The sequence below is a fragment of the Natrix helvetica genome, assembly GCF_964273705.1.
Source record: "Natrix helvetica genome assembly, chromosome: 7".
NCBI classification, from domain to species: domain Eukaryota; kingdom Metazoa; phylum Chordata; class Lepidosauria; order Squamata; family Natricidae; genus Natrix; species Natrix helvetica.
Window position 1 is genome coordinate 14,339,503 of NC_138558.1, and position 17,520 is coordinate 14,357,022.

The window sequence follows — 17,520 nt, forward strand, 5'->3', positions numbered from 1 at the left end:
TCTCCTCAGTTCTAAGTTGCTTCTCTCCTTGATTAGTTTCCACCCATTGCTTCTTGTCCTACCCTCAGGTGCCTTGGAAAATAGTTTGACTCCCTCTTCTTTGTGGCAACCCCTGAGATATTGGAACGCTGCTATCATGTCTCCCCTAGTCCTTCTTTCTATTAAACTAGACATACCCAGTTCCTGCAACCGTTCTTCATATGTTTTAGTCTCCAGTCCCCTCATTATCTTTGTTGCTTTTCTCTGCACTCTTTCTAGAGTCTCCACATCTTTTCTACATCGTGGCGACCAGAACTGAATGCAGTATTCCAAGTGTGGCCTTACCAAGGCATTATAAAGTGGTATTAACACTTCACGTGATCTTGATTCTATCCCTCTGTTGATGCAGCCTAGAACTGTGTTGGCTTTTTTGGCAGCTGTTGCACACGGCTGGCTCATCTTTCTGCTTATCTCTTGGACATTCTTTTATCTTGTCTTTAGGCCACGGGTGTCAAACTCACTGTGTCACATTGCCGTCATGTGATGTTTCGCGATGTTTTTCCCAATCGCAGCACTGGGGTAGGCGTCGCCAGCAGGCGACGTATCCGGCCCACGGGCCACCAGTTGGACACCCCTGCTGTAGGCCCTGAGCAAGGCAAGCTGAAGTGGTCTCCAGCTGTAGGAGCAAAAATGTTTTAAAATATAAAGTCTTAAGGAAAAACTTTAGGTCTTTGTAACTGTCCTAGAAAAATATGAAACCTTTATTTTGGGCATCACACAAAATTCATAAACTGTCTTATTTTTTAAGCCTGTCTCAGAGCTGTGCTTATTTTTCCCAGAAATAAAATCCTTTTTTGCCAAGCGTTGCAAACTCCAATCCACTCGGAGTGTATTTCAAACTTTCTGTTGCTCGGCCAACCAGCCTTTGCTCATTTGTTCCAGTTCAGGATAACCATCTAGCTAGCTGCAAATTCCAGAAGGGTAGCCATATTAATCCGTAGAAGTAAAAAAATACAAACGTAATTGCAGCTAATTTCAGTTTGTACTGTAAAGCAGGGTTTTATTTTTTTGTATCCCACTCCTTTTCACATAATATTATTTGTTTGCAACTTATTTATATGCAGGATGGTTCACAGAACAGAACACAGAAAGTCCTGCTATAAGTAGCATATATTTTAAAAGTTAATTAAAAAACAGAAGTGATAATTATTTGAGAAGGATGTTAACAGCTAAAAAGAGCTAAACCATATTTGCAAGCTTACTTATTGGGCATAATATATCTTAAGTTATACCCTTTTTCTTGCATTGCAATTCCTTTTGTGGATAGCTCATGCTGCTATTTTTAGTAACATGCCTTTGGTATGACGAAAGGAGCACATTTTGTACAACTACTGTTTTGATCTACAAAACTGATTTGATGCATTGCTTTTGGCAACATATATCATTCAGATGTGGGAAGCCGTGCTCCCCCTCCTAGAAGAATGAAATATTTTGAGGAATATTTAAAAAGGCAGAATATGATATTTTCCTAAATGAGAAAGGGAGAAACATGTTTTTTTAGAGGCAGGAAGCAGACTCAAGTCTTTCTTAATAGCCCCCCCCCCCCCCAGTAGATATTTTGGGCCAGCCTATTCAGAAATCAGCACCAGTCTCCCTGCCCCCCAAGCAGAAACTGAGGAGGCAGCTTTTAGAAATGCAGATTTGGTAATCCATTCAAGACAAGATATTTTGAAACAAAGGCAAATTGGTAGGATTTGAAGCAGCCCCCTACTCAAGATCGAACACAAGCAAAAGTCATTAGGCACAATAGGAATTGTCCAACTCTCTTTCAGAACACAAGGCCCTTCATTGCATAACTCCCAGAGCAGTCCAAAGTCAACCAAATTAGTTCAGACAAACACCTAGGATTTGCATTTCCTTTTTGCCTATAGAGCCAGCTATGACCCCTAGATAACCCCTACATGACCACATAGGAATCTGCCAACAGCCAATAGAATATTAAAGGATATGTTCTTGCACAGGAACAGGAAGCTCAAATACAAAGCCCAAAGAAGTTATAACCTCCCCCACTCTCAACTCCATTTTGTCAGCTGCCCAGAATCACACATAGTTGGTGGTTCTGCTTCATCAATAAACCATCTTTCCAATCAGCCTCCATGTTGTTTCCAGCTTCTTTCTCCCAGCTTGGAACTGAACCAGATGGATATTTTTTTCCAACACTTATTTTATAGTCCACTGTTATAGAGAAGGGATTGATCTTCATCGTCGGTCTAATTCAAAAGTAATATGGTTTAGCATAGCTTGCTTTTTAAAAAGTGGGAAATATGTAGAGTACTTTCATTTGCACTATGACTTGACACATCTGTTCAGATAACTAAGAGAAATCTCTGAATTTTAAGATTAGAGATTGGCAATCTGATATTGCAATCCTTCACCATTAGCCAGAACTGGTAGAAATTGAGAGCAAAAAAAAATCTTCACAGTCCTATTTTTTTTTTCCTATTGTTCAAGTGGGAGGTAATGGGTACTAAGTAATCTGCAAACTTCTACAAAACTTTCGGTCAATTTGTCTTTTGCAAGGATCCCTATTTCTCTGGCAACAGCATGCAAATACATTTTACAAGTTTGAATATGTAATTATGTACACATGTGTATATGTACGCGATTACAATTTCTCGCCTCCTTCATCCTGATATCATTTGAAAGAGGACTGCCATTTTAATCAGCTTTGTAAAAAGTGTAATGAATTGATGGAGAAGAGCCAAACTTCTGTGGACTTTCAATCGTGTAGAACTTTACAGTTCTTTTTGTTACTTTGCTGCTGTTACCTATATTTTGAGCCTTCTTGTCCGGCTGGCTTTCAAAAGAGGCTGAGTAGCTCTTTTGGCCTATTTGGGATGTTTAAAACCTTTAAATCCTTTTTGATGATTTCTTATGTTGTAGAAGGACCTTTGCAGTAAACTGCATTTTTGGAGTAATGTTTTTTAAAACATCAATTTAGCAATGTTTGTAAATAGTGCACCAGCATTGCAATGTATTTATATGCTGTTGCCATTGGTATCACTGTTGGTCTTGAGAGAAAAGTTGTTAACTGCTAATAAGACAGAGATAAACTTACTTCCTTACCTAGAGTCATATGCTACTCCACTAAATTTTGTATATTTGTTTTTCAGATACTTTTTTGCCTACAAAAGCTATTTCCATATCTTCTAGTAAAAATTGCACAAGGTGCATTTTGCTGGCCAGGTTTTGCCATTCTAACTTGGTTATTCTTATCAGCAGTTAACTGTTCTTCAGCTTGAACGATCTTGGTAGTACTTAGAACTACAGTCAGTGGTGGTATGGAAGGCCATACACATGCGTGCAAGCTGCACATGCTCACGAAGCAAGTGTGTGCATGCTCGCAGTTTTGGTGCGCGGCCAACCAGTGGTAAAATTATGCGAAACCCGCCTCTGACTGCAGTGATGTAATATTGATGCAAATGATATGCAGACTTATAACCACATTTCAGCCCCAAAGTGCCATTGCTAAGCAAGACAGTTGTTACGTGAATTTTTCCCTATTTTACAACCTTTCTTGCCAAAGTTGTTAAGTGAATCCTGTAGTTGTTAAGTTAATAACATGGTTGTTAAACGAATCTGGCTTCCCCATTGATTTTGCTTGACAGAAGGTCACAAAAGGGGATCCCATGAACCTGGGGATACTTCAACCATCATAAATATGAACCAGTTGCCAAGTGTCCGAATTTTGGCCACAAGGATGCTGCAATGATTGTAAATATGAAAAGTCATCATGTCTTTTTTTTTTTTAGTACTGCTGTATCTTTAAACATTCACTAAACAAATGGTTGTAAGTTGAGGACTAGCTGAAATCGGTTCTCATATTAGGTGGCAATCTTTCTTCCCTGTTTAATTCTTTTCCTTGTTGTTCTGGTTAGTAGATATAACTTATTGAAATATTATAAAGTAAGTCTTGTACTAATCTTGTAAGGCGGAAATAAATATCCAAGCTTATACATCGGACTAAACAACAGCAAACCATGACTAACTTATACAGATGCCTCTAATATATCAATACATCATGTTTCTTATGGATTCCTGGTTATTCTTTTTAAAGGTCTGTGGGGTACTCGGCTCATGGAAGAAACTACAACGCGAGAGAAATACTTGAAAAGTGTTTTGCGCGAGCTAATAACATATTTGATTTTTCTTGTGGTCCTATCAATCTGTAAGTAGTCTTTGCTGATATTTTAATGGTGAACAGATATTTAATATATAATGAAATAGAGTTTCGAAAGATTTCTTCATTCAAGGCCATAATTATTGCCAATCCAGTCAAATTTGATGTTCTGAAAACTGCTAATTCTTAGTGCTTAGATTTGGCCCGCGGGGCCGCCTGGGAAAAAGTGAAGGAACAGCCCATGGTGCCTCTTCCAGTGAAAATGGAGATTGAGGAAGGCTGCAAGATGCTGTCGCGGCTGAAAACGAGACGCAGGGGGCCCCACACGGCCCACACAAGCTCCATTTTCACCGGCAGAGGGCTGCGGGAGGCCATCGTATCCAAAAACAGAGCTCTGGAGGCCTTTTTCGCTGGCAGAGCGCTCAGGCCACCCCAGGGGCCTCCAACATGAGTTGGCCACACCAATCCTGGCCATGCCCCCCCCCCCTCAGGTCAAACACAACCCATATGTGGCCCTCAATGAAATCGAGTTTGACACCCCTGTCTTTCGTTTAACCAGAATGGTCAATTTAGCCATTTCTGCCAGCTCCACACAATTCAAAAGCATGATGAGGTACATGTATGATGATCTTAAAAGAGCTATTCTCTCTTTAACTATGGGGTGTTGTTTTTTTTGCCCCTTTGAGTCAATATTGACTCTTGACAATTACATGTACAAAGCCTTTGATAATGTTTTTAAAACTAATGTGCCGTTTCGTTCTTCCTAGGATTGAGAGGGAATAACTGATCCAAAATCCCCCAGCAAACTTCATGCCTAAGGCAGGGTTAGAACTCACCGTCTTTTGATGTCTAGCTTGGTGGTTTTAACAAGCACAACAAACTGATTCTTAGAACATGTTTAGGGATACATAAAATATTGAAAGAGCTCTGCTTTTGTCTGCAATGCAGTTTCCTGCAGTGTTTTATTTCTGCTAGAGAATATAATTGGTCAGGCGATTAACCGAATGTAGCTACAGTTAAGCGTTTCAGTAAGTAACCAACCTTACTCAGATGCTTTTCTGGATACCAAAACAAATAAATTAAAAATGCATGTATCTTTTTTATGTTTTTCCTTTTTCAAATATTGAATATAAACAAATAGGTTTAATATTAGAAACTAGTCCAGGTCCTAATGATTGGATAAGAGGACTGCCTTCAATGTACATTTTCTTCAGAAACTTAATCTGGATCATTTCAGTTTCAATCCAATTTTATTATGTCATTTAGCCAGTAAATAAAACAAAGTAAAAGAAAGAAGAAAATAAACGACGGATACACATATACATCAATTTGTCTTATCATTTTAGACAGCTATGGGTTTCCCATTATCCTGGCTACTTTGAACACAAGTGTTTCTGGAAAAATAGGAAGGATCTGATAAAAAGAATACAAAAAACCCCACCCTGTATTTTTCAATTGACATTGGGAAAATTCATATATAATATGTGGAGGGAAACCTACTTCTCATGCATTTAACATTAAACATAGACAATCTAGCACCTAGGTTCATCCATCCTAAAGAGCTCCATGTGAGATAATTCTTGATAATATAGTAGAGAAGAAAATATTACTTTACATTTTCCTGTTATGGAGGAAGATGATGACGAATAAATTTCTATCTGAAATACTTATTATTTCCAAATTCCTCTTTACAGTATCTTACGGAATGGTGAATTCTAACATTTACTTCTACACAAGAGTAATGTCCCAGCTCTTTCTTGACACACCAGTATCAAAGATGGAGAAGACCAATTTCAGATCATTGTCCACAATGGGAGACTTCTGGAAGGTACTAGTTGAAGTGTGATTCTTGATATCTTTGAGCTATATGCACATCACACAGATTTACCATATTACCAAGAAAAAAAATCTTTTCTAAGTAGTCACACGTAGATTTGCTTTGTGAACAGTTGTATGGATAGATATGACCTGATTCATGGTATAACATAAAACGGTTCAACTTCTACTTATGCACAATAGTAGCGAAAAGAATTTGGGTAAACACCGTTAGGGATCATCTATGTTTTAATTTTAATAAATGTTTAATATTTTTTAATATTGCTATATTATGAACAGGAGAAATTAATTGCTAGTATATTAAATAGCTAAATCGTCTTTTCAGTTAACACTGTCACATGATTTGACATAAGGAGAGCATCAATGAATGTCTGTATGTTGTGTGTATGTAATTAGATAGACAGACAGACAGACAGACAGACAGACAGACAGACAGACAGACATATTTTCATTCTCCATAAATATATGGTAAAGGTAAAGGTTCCTCTCGTACATATGTGCCAGTTGTTCCCAACTCTAGGGAGTGATGCTCATCTCTGTTTCAAAGCCAAAGAGCCAGCACTGTCCGAAGACGTCTCCGTGATCATGTGGCCGGCATGACTAAATGCTGAAGGTCCACGGAACGCTGTTACCTTCCTACCAAAGGTGGTTCCTACTTGCATTTTTCTACTTGCACTTTTACATGCTTTCGAACTGCTACGTTGGCAGAAGCTGGGACAAGTAACGGGAGCTCACTCCATTACGCAGCACTAGGGATTCGAACCGCCAAACTGCTGACCTTTCTGATCGACAAGCTCAGCTTCTTAGCCACTGAGCCAGCGCGTCTCACACACACACACACACACACGAGAGAGAGAGAGAGAGAGAGAGAGATTTTCATTCTCCATAAATATATATGATAAAAGTGATATGTAATTATTAAATGGCCAAATGGCAAGAAATCTTACATGAGGAGACAGTGATCCTCAAGGCAATTTGTAAGCTTTACAATGAATTTAAAATAATCCCTTTTTAAAATATTTTTTTAAATGGTGGGCATTCAGTAGAGTCCAGCAAGTCATATCGGAGTCACTGCATTGCTGATCCTCAATCGAAAACATTTCGCTTAATCTTTCAGTTCACTGAGGGCCCGTTGTTGGATGGACTGTACTGGGAGATGTGGTACAATAATAAAACAGTAGCAGAAAACAGAAGTTTCATCTACCACGAGAATCTGCTTTTAGGAGTGCCTCGTATCCGGCAGCTGAAAGTGAGGAATGCCTCATGTTCCATACCTGAAGATTTAAAAGATGAAATAAAAGACTGTTATGATGTTTACTCAGTGACTAATGAGGACACTGCTCCATTTGGGCTCCGGAATGGGACAGCGTATGTATTTCTTTACATTCATACAGACCAGGCGTGGGTAACTATGGCAACTGTACAACCTGGGGACTTCAATCCCCAGAATTCCTGAGCTAGCCATGCCCTTCGTATACATATATGTCTTCATCTCACATATATTTAACCAGAATTTAAAGATTCTAAGGCGGGGGTGTCAAACTCGATTTCATTGAGGGATACATCAGGGTTGTGTTTGACTTGGGGGGGGGGGCAGGGTGGGTATGGCCAGCTCATCGTGACTCGTGTCGGGGGCGCCTGTGGTGGCCTGAGTGTTCTGCCAGTGAAAACGGGCTCCCGAGCTCCATTTTCGGCTGCTACGACCCTGCAATCCTTTGCCAGCAAAAACAGAGCTCGGGAGCCCATTTTCACTGTCAGAGTCACTGCAGGCCGGTCCTTTGCTGTTTGCTGTGTCCTTTGCACCCCCCAGACTGGATATGGGCCCTGGGCCTTGAGGTTGACACCCCGGTTCTAAGGCCTTTAAACAACAACACAGTTCCATAACATCCGATAACAACTTCATTTATTTTTGTTAGTTTATTCATTTGTACATTCATTCATTCTATTCTTCTTCTTAAATTCTAGAGCCCAAACCTATATATGCTTACCAGATGACCCAGCTATGCAACTTTTATTGATCAAGAGTTAGTCGTGCTTTTTAATAAGATAGAGGAGGTGTAGAGTACATTATCAGCCCTTAAATTAAGCATACTATAGGTATGTACTCCATTTCTGAGAGCCTCTAGCTAAGATTCTGTGCAGTTTGGAGAACTCCCAAATCCCACTCCTGGCTGGCCCCACCCCTCCCAGCCGTCCCCACACAGCCCGTTTTGGATGCAGGTAAGTGCAGGGCCCGTGTGGAGGCTCGGGGAAGGTGAAAAAAGGGCTTACCGGAAGTTCGGGAAGGCCGGAAATGGGCCCGTTTCCAGCCTCTAGAGCAGTGTTTCTCAAACTTGGCGACTTTAAGTCCTGTGGACTTCAACTGGGGAATTCTGGGAGTTGAAGTCCACAGAACTTAAAGTCGCCAAGTTTGAGAAACACTGCTCTAGAGGGCCTCTGGTGCCTGGGGAGGCTGTTTTTGCCCTCCCGGAGGCTCAAGGAAAACCTTCAGAGCCCAGGGAGGGCAAAAATGCCCCTCACCCCAGGTCGTGGTGCAGGAGGCTGACTAGGCCATACCCACCCAGCAACCGGACAGAGAACTCCTTGCTAAAATTTTTGAAACCCACCCCTGTGTAATGGAGTTCCAGTATTTTTTGGAGTATAAGATGCACCAGAGTATAAGACGCACCAAGGTTTTGAAGAGGCAATTTTTTAAAAAAAATTGTTGCACTCTGCAAACCTCCCAAAAATGGCCCATTTTTCACAAAAACGGCCCTGTTGTTTTTTTTAAAAAAAGGGCATGAATATCGTTCAGGAGGCTTGTAGAGTGCTCCTGGGGGGGGCAAAAAAATGGCCCTTTTTTGGAAAAACGGCCCCATTTTTTTTCAAAAAAAGGGCATGGATAGTCTTTAGGAGGCTTATAGAGTGCTCCTGGGGGCTGGGGGGGGGCAAAATTGAGCAGAAAAATGGCCCGTTTTTCACTCATTTCTGCCCTCCCCACCGGAGCTCTCCGAAAGCCTCCTAAAAGCTATGCACGACCATTTTGGTGAAGGGGGCGGGGTTTCAGGAGGCAAAAAAAATGCTGTATTCAGTGTATAAGACACACCCAGATTTTCAGCCTCTTTTTTGAGGGGAAAAGGGTGTTTCTTATACTCTGAAAAATATGGTAATTCTCATGATCCTAATGTGTTTCAGTTGGACGTACACCGGTGAAAAAGACTTGAATGGAAGCAGCCACTGGGGGTTGATTGCCACGTACAGTGGATCTGGCTATTACCAGGACCTCTCGAAAAGCAAAGAAGACACCTCGGCCTTGATTGCTGTCCTTAAGAACAACTTGTGGCTTGACCGAGGCACACGGGCGGTGTTTATCGACTTTTCAGTCTACAATGCAAATATCAATCTCTTCTGCATTGTCAGGTAAGCCTTGGAATGTTTGACTGTTAAACTGACCATTAACTCTTGATTTGGGAAGCCACAATCTGGTGCATGTAGATGTTATCTCCGTTGTACTCAACAGGAAGGCCACGCTATCCATAATGTGTTTTTCCTTCACGAGGCTATAATGAACATTGCGGATTTGGGATATTTTTAATAAGAATAATTAGCAGGTAAGTAAAAGGTAAAAGGTTAATTACAGGCAGTCCTTGACTTACAACTGTTGACTTAGCAACTGTTCAGAATTACAGTGGCACTGAAAAAAGGGACTTGTGACCGGTTTTCGCACTTATGATCATTGTAGCATCCCCATGGTCACGTGATTCACCTTCAGATGTTTGACAACTGACTCACATTTATGACGATTTCTCCCTGGTATGTGAACAGAACTTGGGCACTTGATAGCTGGCATGTACTTCTTATGGTTGCAATATCCTGAGGTTAGGTAGGTAGGTAGGTAGGTAGGTAGGTAGGTAGGTAGGTAGGTAGGTAGGTGGTGATTACATATATTTCTTTTTCTTTTGGGAGTGGGGGAATCCCTTCAAGTGAGGCTTGATGCCTTAGCAACTACATGAACAAGTCTTCCTGGCACCAGTTTTGGAAATGGTTTGTCACTGCCTTCTTCCTAGGGCTGAGACAAAGTCACTGGCCCAAGATCACCAAGCTGGCTTCGTGCTTAACGCATGATTAAGATTCAGGGTCTCCCAGTTTTTAGTCTGGAGCCTTAACCACTAAACCAAACAGTGTCATTAAATAAATACCCTATATTTGAAACATAGATTAGTGGGCATAAGTTAAATAATCTTAATACTTGCAAATGATAAAAAAGAATATTTTGTGGGACGTTAAAAATAATTTAAGTTGAAATATTTTAATAAAATAGTTAAATCTTAGGCTTGACTTCCATACTGCCACCCCTCATCACAGGGAGGCGGAACCAATTAGATGGTTCTGCCCCAGGCGCCTGATGGACCCTGAAAGGTTCCTGATGGAGCTTGGGACTTTTCCTGAATCCCTTGCTCACAGTTCGACCGAAGCCCTAGCGGAAGTCTGGGATAGGGCAGCCACTAGAGCCTTGGACCGCGTTGTGCCTTTGCGGCCTCTGATCCAGTGCCGATCCCGGGTAGCTCCCTGGTTTACCAAGGAGCTCCGGGAGATGAAACGCCGGAAAAGATGCCTAGAGAGTGATTGGAGGGCCAGCCAGTCCGCATCCGACCAAACACTAGTAAGAATTCATATTAAATCCTACTTAGTGGCGATAAAAGCGACAAAACGGCAACATTTTTCCGCTCATCGCGTCCGCAGATAATTGCCCAGCCGCACTGTTTAGGGTGACCCGCTCCTTACTTAATCAAGGAACTGGGGAAGACCCTTTCAGGGTAGGGCTGAGGAATTTGTTCAGTATCTGCAGGACAAAATCACTCAGATTCGGACAGGCTTGGACTCTGACTGGGTAGATTCAGGCGAGTCGACAGGGATGAATCTTGTGGAAATTATCTGGGATGAGTTTGACCCAGTAACTCCCGAGGGCATGGACAGGATTATGGGGAGACTCAGTGCTGCCACTTGTGTGCTGGACCCGTGTCCCTCTTGGTTAGTTTCGGTTTCCCGGGAGGTGACAAGAGGCTGGCTCCAGGCGATTACCAATGCTTCATTGAGAGAAGGGTTCTTTCCCACCATCTTGAAGGAGGCGGTGGTGAGGCCCCTCCTTGAGAAGCTTTCCCTGGACCCAGCCTCTTTAGCCAACTATCGTCCAGTCTCCAACCTTCGCTTTGTAGCGAAGGTTATTGAGAGTGTGGTAGCACGTCAGCTTCCCCAGTACATGGACGAAGCTGTCTATCTGGATCCATTTCAGTTGGTTTTCAGGCCCAGGTACAGCACAGAGACGGCATTGGTCGCGTTGGTTGATGATCTCTGGTGGGCCCGGGACAGTGGTTGTTCCTCTGTCCTGGTCCTATTAGACCTCTTGGCAGCTTTCAATACCATCGATCATGGTATCCTACTGTGACAACTCGGGGGGTTGGGAGTGGGGGGCACCGTTTTGCAGTGGTTCTCCTCCTACTTGTTGGATCGATCGCAGTTCATGTTGACTGGAGGGCGGAGATCGACCCCGAGGCGCCTCACTTGTGGGGTGCCCCAGGGGTCAGTTCTCTCACCCCTCCTGTTCAACATATACATGAAACTGCTGGGCGAGATCATCCGGTGCTTTGGGGTACGGTATCATCAATACGCTGATGATACCCAACTTTTCATCTCTATCCCAAACCACCCAAACGATGCCCTCGACGTGATGTCCCGATGCCTGGAGGCTGTACGGATCTGGATGGGGATGAACAGGCTCAAGCTCAATCCCTCCAAGACTGAGTGGCTGTGGTTCCCGTCATCCCGATTTGTGCAACTTGTACCATCTTTGATGATTGGGAGAGAAATTTTAGCCCCCTTAGAGAGGGCCCGCAATCTGGGAGTCTTCCTGGATACGCAGCTTAGTTTAAAAGAACACCTGACAGCCATGACCAGGGGGGCCTTTTACCAGGTTCGCCTGGTACGCCAGTTGAGCCCCTTCCTGGATCGGGATGCCCTGTGCACAGTCACTCACACCCTCGTCCTTTCTCGCTTGGACTACTGTAACGATCTCTACATGGAGTTGCCCTTGAAGAGCACCCAGAGGCTTCAGCTGGTCCAGAATGCGGCCACGTGGGTTGTCATGGGGGTACCTAGGTGCTCCCATGTTACACCCCTTTTAGGCGGCCTGCACTGGTTGCCGGTTGTGTTTTGGGTGCGATTCAAGGTATTATGATCTTTAAAGCGCTCCATGGTTTAGGCCCAGGGTACCTGCGAGACCACCTACTGCCACCGGTAGCCTCCCACCGTCCAGTATGATCCCACAGAGTTGGCCTCCTCAGGGTGCCGTCGGCCAGGCAGTATCGGCTGGTGACCCCCAGGGGGAGAGCCTTCTCTGTGGGAGCGCTTTCCCTTTGGAATGAGCTGCCCCGGAGCTTCGCATAATTCCTGACCTCCGGTCCTTCCGGTGCGCCCTAAAAAGCCGCCCTGGCCTGAATAAAATAAATTATTAATTTTAATTGTTATTTTTAATTTAATTTCTAAATCTCATTGTAAATGTCTATTGGGGTTTTTGGGGATATTCTATCTAATCTTTCTTTTAACTTTTGTAATATGTGTTTTTATGTTGTACGTCGCCCTGAATCCTTTGGGAGAAGGGCGGCATATAAGTCCAATAAACCTAAACCTAAACCTAAAGCATAGGATTCCTATAGGTATTTTTAGTTATAACTTTGACATCATAATTGTCCACTCTTGGGTTAAATAAAGATTTTTAATATCAGCTGAGCAACAAAAGAATAATCCATGACAAAATAACTTTTATTTTTAAATACAGGTTATTGGTGGAATTCCCACCCACTGGAGGCCTGCTGACATCCTGGCAATTCCAGCCTGTGAAGTTAATCCACTACATTTCCACTTTCGACTTCTTCTTGGCTGCTTGTGAAATTGTGTTTTGCCTCTTTGTTATTTATTATGTGGTGGAAGAAATCCTGGAAATTCACATTCACCGGTTGTTCTATTTTAGGAGTCTTTGGAACTGTCTCGATGTTCTCATTATCACAGTAAGTAAACCCATTTCAATACTGACCAGTTTGAAATAGTCCTGAAACTTTGTAGGGAATTGCCAATTCTCAAGTCTCTGACCAACAAAGAAATGCCTCATTCTTTGTCCTTTCTACACCGTAACTGTTAGAGATGCCTTCCTTCCTGATGCTGCTAGGAAAACAAATTATATATATACATATATATATATATGTTTTCTGAGGTTTTCGCGGGTGTTTGTATGTAGGTCTTTGGTTGTTCGGGTTTTCTCCCGCGTAGAATTGGAAGTATCTTCACTGACAAACGAGTCCCTAACACTAAGAATGATACTAGACCCACACTCACGAAAACCACACAGGATGTCACTATCACACATCCACGCAAAAAGCAAGCCCAAACCCACACCGATAATGACCACAAACCAGAAGCCCGACCACAAACCAGAAGCCAGACCACAGCTGCATTATTAGCCACTTTAAACCCCTCCAACCCATACATGAAGCAAACTGATGCCCACCACGGAGATGTGGCACGACCACAAACGCGAAGCCAAACAACAGTAACGCAGCTCACCAGCTCAAATCCCTCTGCAACTCAGACTAACACAAGCACAACCAGACCCCCACCCAAACAGAACACGCCCCCATCCAATCAGAGCACAGCCAAACTCCCATCCAATCAGAGCACAGCCAAACCCCCTACCAATCAGAATACACCTCCACCCAATCAGAATGCAGCCAAGCTCCCACCCAATCAGCACAAACCCCCACTGGCAGTTAAAAAGAGGAACCGGCTGAGATCTCACATTGCTCCTGGAAGCACCAAGCTGGAAGCACCAAGCCGGAAGCAGCAGCCTGAAGATGATGAATGAGACTTCATCGAAACGTCGTAAAGATACTTCCAATTCTATGCGGGAGAAAACCCGAACAACCAAAGACCTACATATATATATATATATATATATATGACTCTCTGCTATATATATATATATATATATGACTCTGTGTGTGTGTGTGTGTGTGCGCACGCGCGCCAACAAAACTCTGGAACGCCTCAAGCAATTTCAACCAAACTTGGTACATAGATGACTTCCCTCTGGAAACAAATACTATGGAGGTAAGACACCCCTAAGACCCCTCGGGGGGGGGAGTGTTCTGTTGCGCCTTAAAATGGCTTCTACTGTACTGCTGTAAAATGGCTTCTACTGTACAGTGCAGTGGAGTTGCCATGGTAACAGCTTCACAATACTCCGCAAGGGAGCTCCCTCTGGTCAGGGGGAAAATCCAACATTAGAAATTACGTTTGGTCTGGACATTTTCCCCCTATAAATAAATACCCGACAATCAGCTAGTTGGAAATAACTAGTAATAACCTTCCCCATTTTACTAGATGAATTAGTAGCCATAGCTACTAGAACAGGAAGCCAGATGCTTATACTACAAAGCACTTTATCTACATTATTTATGTAGCTGCCCATTTGACTTTTCTGTTATGCTAGGAGGCTTACAATAAACAGATAAAAACACTTAAAACAAAATGTCTATGGAGTTTCTTAGTCATCCAGGACATGGTTGTGCCAAAGGTGCTTTTTCAAAAGCCATTTGGACTTTCTGATTTTTCTTTGAAAACGTTTCGTTTCACATCCAAGAAGCTTCTTCAGCACCTTTGAGACTTAAAACCAAAACCAAAATGAAAAGACGGGCATATTCTTAATCCATCATACATACAATCAAGAGATGGTTTTCTTAGACGGGGCCTAGGTTTGAGAATAAAGCCAGGTTTTCAAGACATTATGAAAGGGCCAGAGGGATGGGCCACAAATTTCAGAGTGATATTCAACTCTGTGGACTATCTTTTTCAATCAGTTTTCAATGGCGTTTTCTCAATTCTCTAGATATCTGTTTATGGTATTAAAGATACCTAAAATGTTTTCATTTCATTTCATTTTATTAGATTTGTTAGCCGCTCCCTCTCCTCGAAGGGACTCGGGGCGGCGTACAATCAAAGATATATATTTTATGTTGCATGGAGGAGGTATAAAACTCATAACACAATATTACATTTCATAAAATAATACAATAATAATAGGATTAAAATAACCTTAAAAACTACCCTAAGATTTAAAAAAAATTGCCAGGAGGATTAGAGAATAGAGTTGTAGTTAAGCCAGGCCAGCTAGTTGGAACAGGTGGGTCTTGAGTTTCTTGCGGAAGGAGCGGAGATCAGTTGTAGTCCTAATGTCGGGGGGGGGGGGGGAGGTCATTCCAGAGGGCTGGCCCAATCACAGAGAAGGCCCTACTCCTGGGCGCCGCCCGCTGGCATTGCTTAGTGGATGGCACCCGGAGGAGTCCCTCTCTGTGGGAGCGAATTGGTCGCAGGGATGGATGGGGTAGGATGCGATCCCGCAGGTAACTAGGTCTTACAATAAATAAATAGGTCTTTTCTTCTGGTAGTACCAATGTGTTAACCAGAAGTTAAAAGGACAGTTGTCTATACTGACAGGATTACAATATTATGCAGGAGCGGTAAAGTTAGTCCGCTAAACTTTGTCTATGGGTTTCCCCCCCCCCTTTTTTTTTCTATTCTCAGCTATCATTGGCAGCTATTGGATTGAATATCTATCAAATATCTACCGTGGATAAGCTACTGAAGAAACTGCTGGAAGGTCAAAATACCTTCCCCAATTTTGAACCTTTAGCATACTGGCAAACCCAGTTCAACAATGTTGCAGCTGTTACCATGTTTTTCGTCTGGATAAAGGTAATTTTACTGAGATAATTCAAGTAAATCAGGGCACTTTATAAGAACATTGTTTTTTTTTTCTTTTGAAAAATGGAATATTTATAACTTGGGAGTGGAGAAAACCAATTTGCAATCAATATCTGTCTCTCTTTTGCTCTTTTAATTGTGTATCTACTCTAAATTCAGGAACACAGAACATTTTAAGAGCCCCCAATGTACATAAAATCCTTGCAGTTAAGGTTGTTGTTTTTTAATTGCTTTCTGGCATGGCATATAAAATTATTTTAAAAGCTTTGGTTGGCTGACGAGCTTTTTCTAAAAAGGAGCAGAAAGCCCAATCCAATTTAGTTTTTGCCATAATTGCAGGAATAATAATACAATTTAGTAATTAAGTGTATGACAATTCATGCTATTTACTTTGTATATATTTTGAGTTGTCAAAAAACAATCTTTGGAATAGTCCTTGACATAAAGTTTCTTAATATTTAAGATATTATTTCCATATGAATTGTAATATATGAGAGAGCCGAGGTCACATGGTTGGTTAGAGTGCAGTACTGCAGGCTACTTCAGCTGACTGCTAGCTGCAGTTCGGCAGTTCAAATCTCACCAGGGTCAAGGTTGACTCAGCCTTCCATCCTTCCGAGGTGGGCAAAATGAGGACCCAGATTGCTGGGGGGCAATATGCTGACTCTGTAAACTGCTTAGAGAGGGCTGTGAAGCACTATGAAGCAGTATATAAGTCTAAGTGCTATTACTATTGCTAATTGGTATGGAATTCGTTCACTGCAATTCTTTCTAGTTGGTACCCCAGGTCTTTCAGCTACTGTTTGCTCTTTGTTTTAAACCATTTTCTTTTCTTTGTCAGCTTTTCAAATTTATCAGCTTCAACCGAACCATGAATCAGTTGTCAACAACCATGTCGAGGTGTGCCAAAGATGTTCTTGGCTTTGCAATTATGTTTTTCATCATCTTCTTAGCTTATGCTCAACTAGCTTATCTTGTCTTTGGGACCCACGTTAATGATTTCAGTACTTTCCAGGATAGCGTGTAAGTACAATGAACTTCTTCGTTTCCTTGTATATTATAATTTAGATTTCTAAAGCTGTCCAACTCAACACTTATGGTCGATGAATAAATTCAAAACACAATCATAATTCATTAAACTGGAGAAGATAAGAACATGCAGGTACCCCTCGACTTGCAAAAGTTCATTTAGTGACTGTTTGAAGTTACAACAGCATTGGAAAAAGTGATTTATGACCGTTTTTCACACTTACAACCGTTGCAGCATCTCCATGGACACATGATGCTTGGCATCTGCCTCGTATTTATGACAGTTGCATTGTCCCAGGGTCATGTGATCACTTTTTGCAAATCTTCTGATCAGCAAAGTCAATGAGGAAGCCAGATTTACTTAACAACTGTGTTACTAATGTAATAACTGCAGTGGTTCACTTAACAACTGTGGCAAGTAAAATGGGGCAAAATTTGCTTAACAACGGCCTCGCTCAGCAATGGAAATTTTGGGATCAGTTGTGTAAGTCCTGGACTACCTGTGATACACTATATCAGCGATGGCGAACCTTTTTTGGCTCGCGTGCCACAAGTGGGGGGGAGCGCAGGGGGGTCGTGTGCGGGCGTGCCGCACCCATAATGCAATGTGCGACCCCCCAGTGCGCATGCGCGCACAACAGGCACGACCCCCCCGCCCATTTTTACATGCTTTTTTCACCCTCCCCAGGCTCCAGAGGCTTTAT

At 42.3% G+C, this 17,520-nt stretch overlaps 1 protein-coding gene across 1 annotated transcript in view; it reads left to right on the forward strand.

Moving 5' to 3' along the window:
- PKD2 (polycystin 2, transient receptor potential cation channel) overlaps positions 1-17,520 on the forward strand; it is a gene marked incomplete at its 3' end in the record, with an annotated part of 37,090 nt that overhangs the window by 7,753 nt on the left and 11,817 nt on the right. The window contains exons 2-8 of the mRNA XM_081960322.1: positions 4,097-4,207; positions 5,854-5,987; positions 7,113-7,363; positions 9,170-9,394; positions 12,810-13,038; positions 15,608-15,778; positions 16,629-16,810. Of these exons, the coding sequence (XP_081816448.1) occupies positions 4,097-4,207; positions 5,854-5,987; positions 7,113-7,363; positions 9,170-9,394; positions 12,810-13,038; positions 15,608-15,778; positions 16,629-16,810 (1,303 nt within the window). The remainder of the gene's footprint in view (positions 1-4,096; positions 4,208-5,853; positions 5,988-7,112; positions 7,364-9,169; positions 9,395-12,809; positions 13,039-15,607; positions 15,779-16,628; positions 16,811-17,520) is intronic.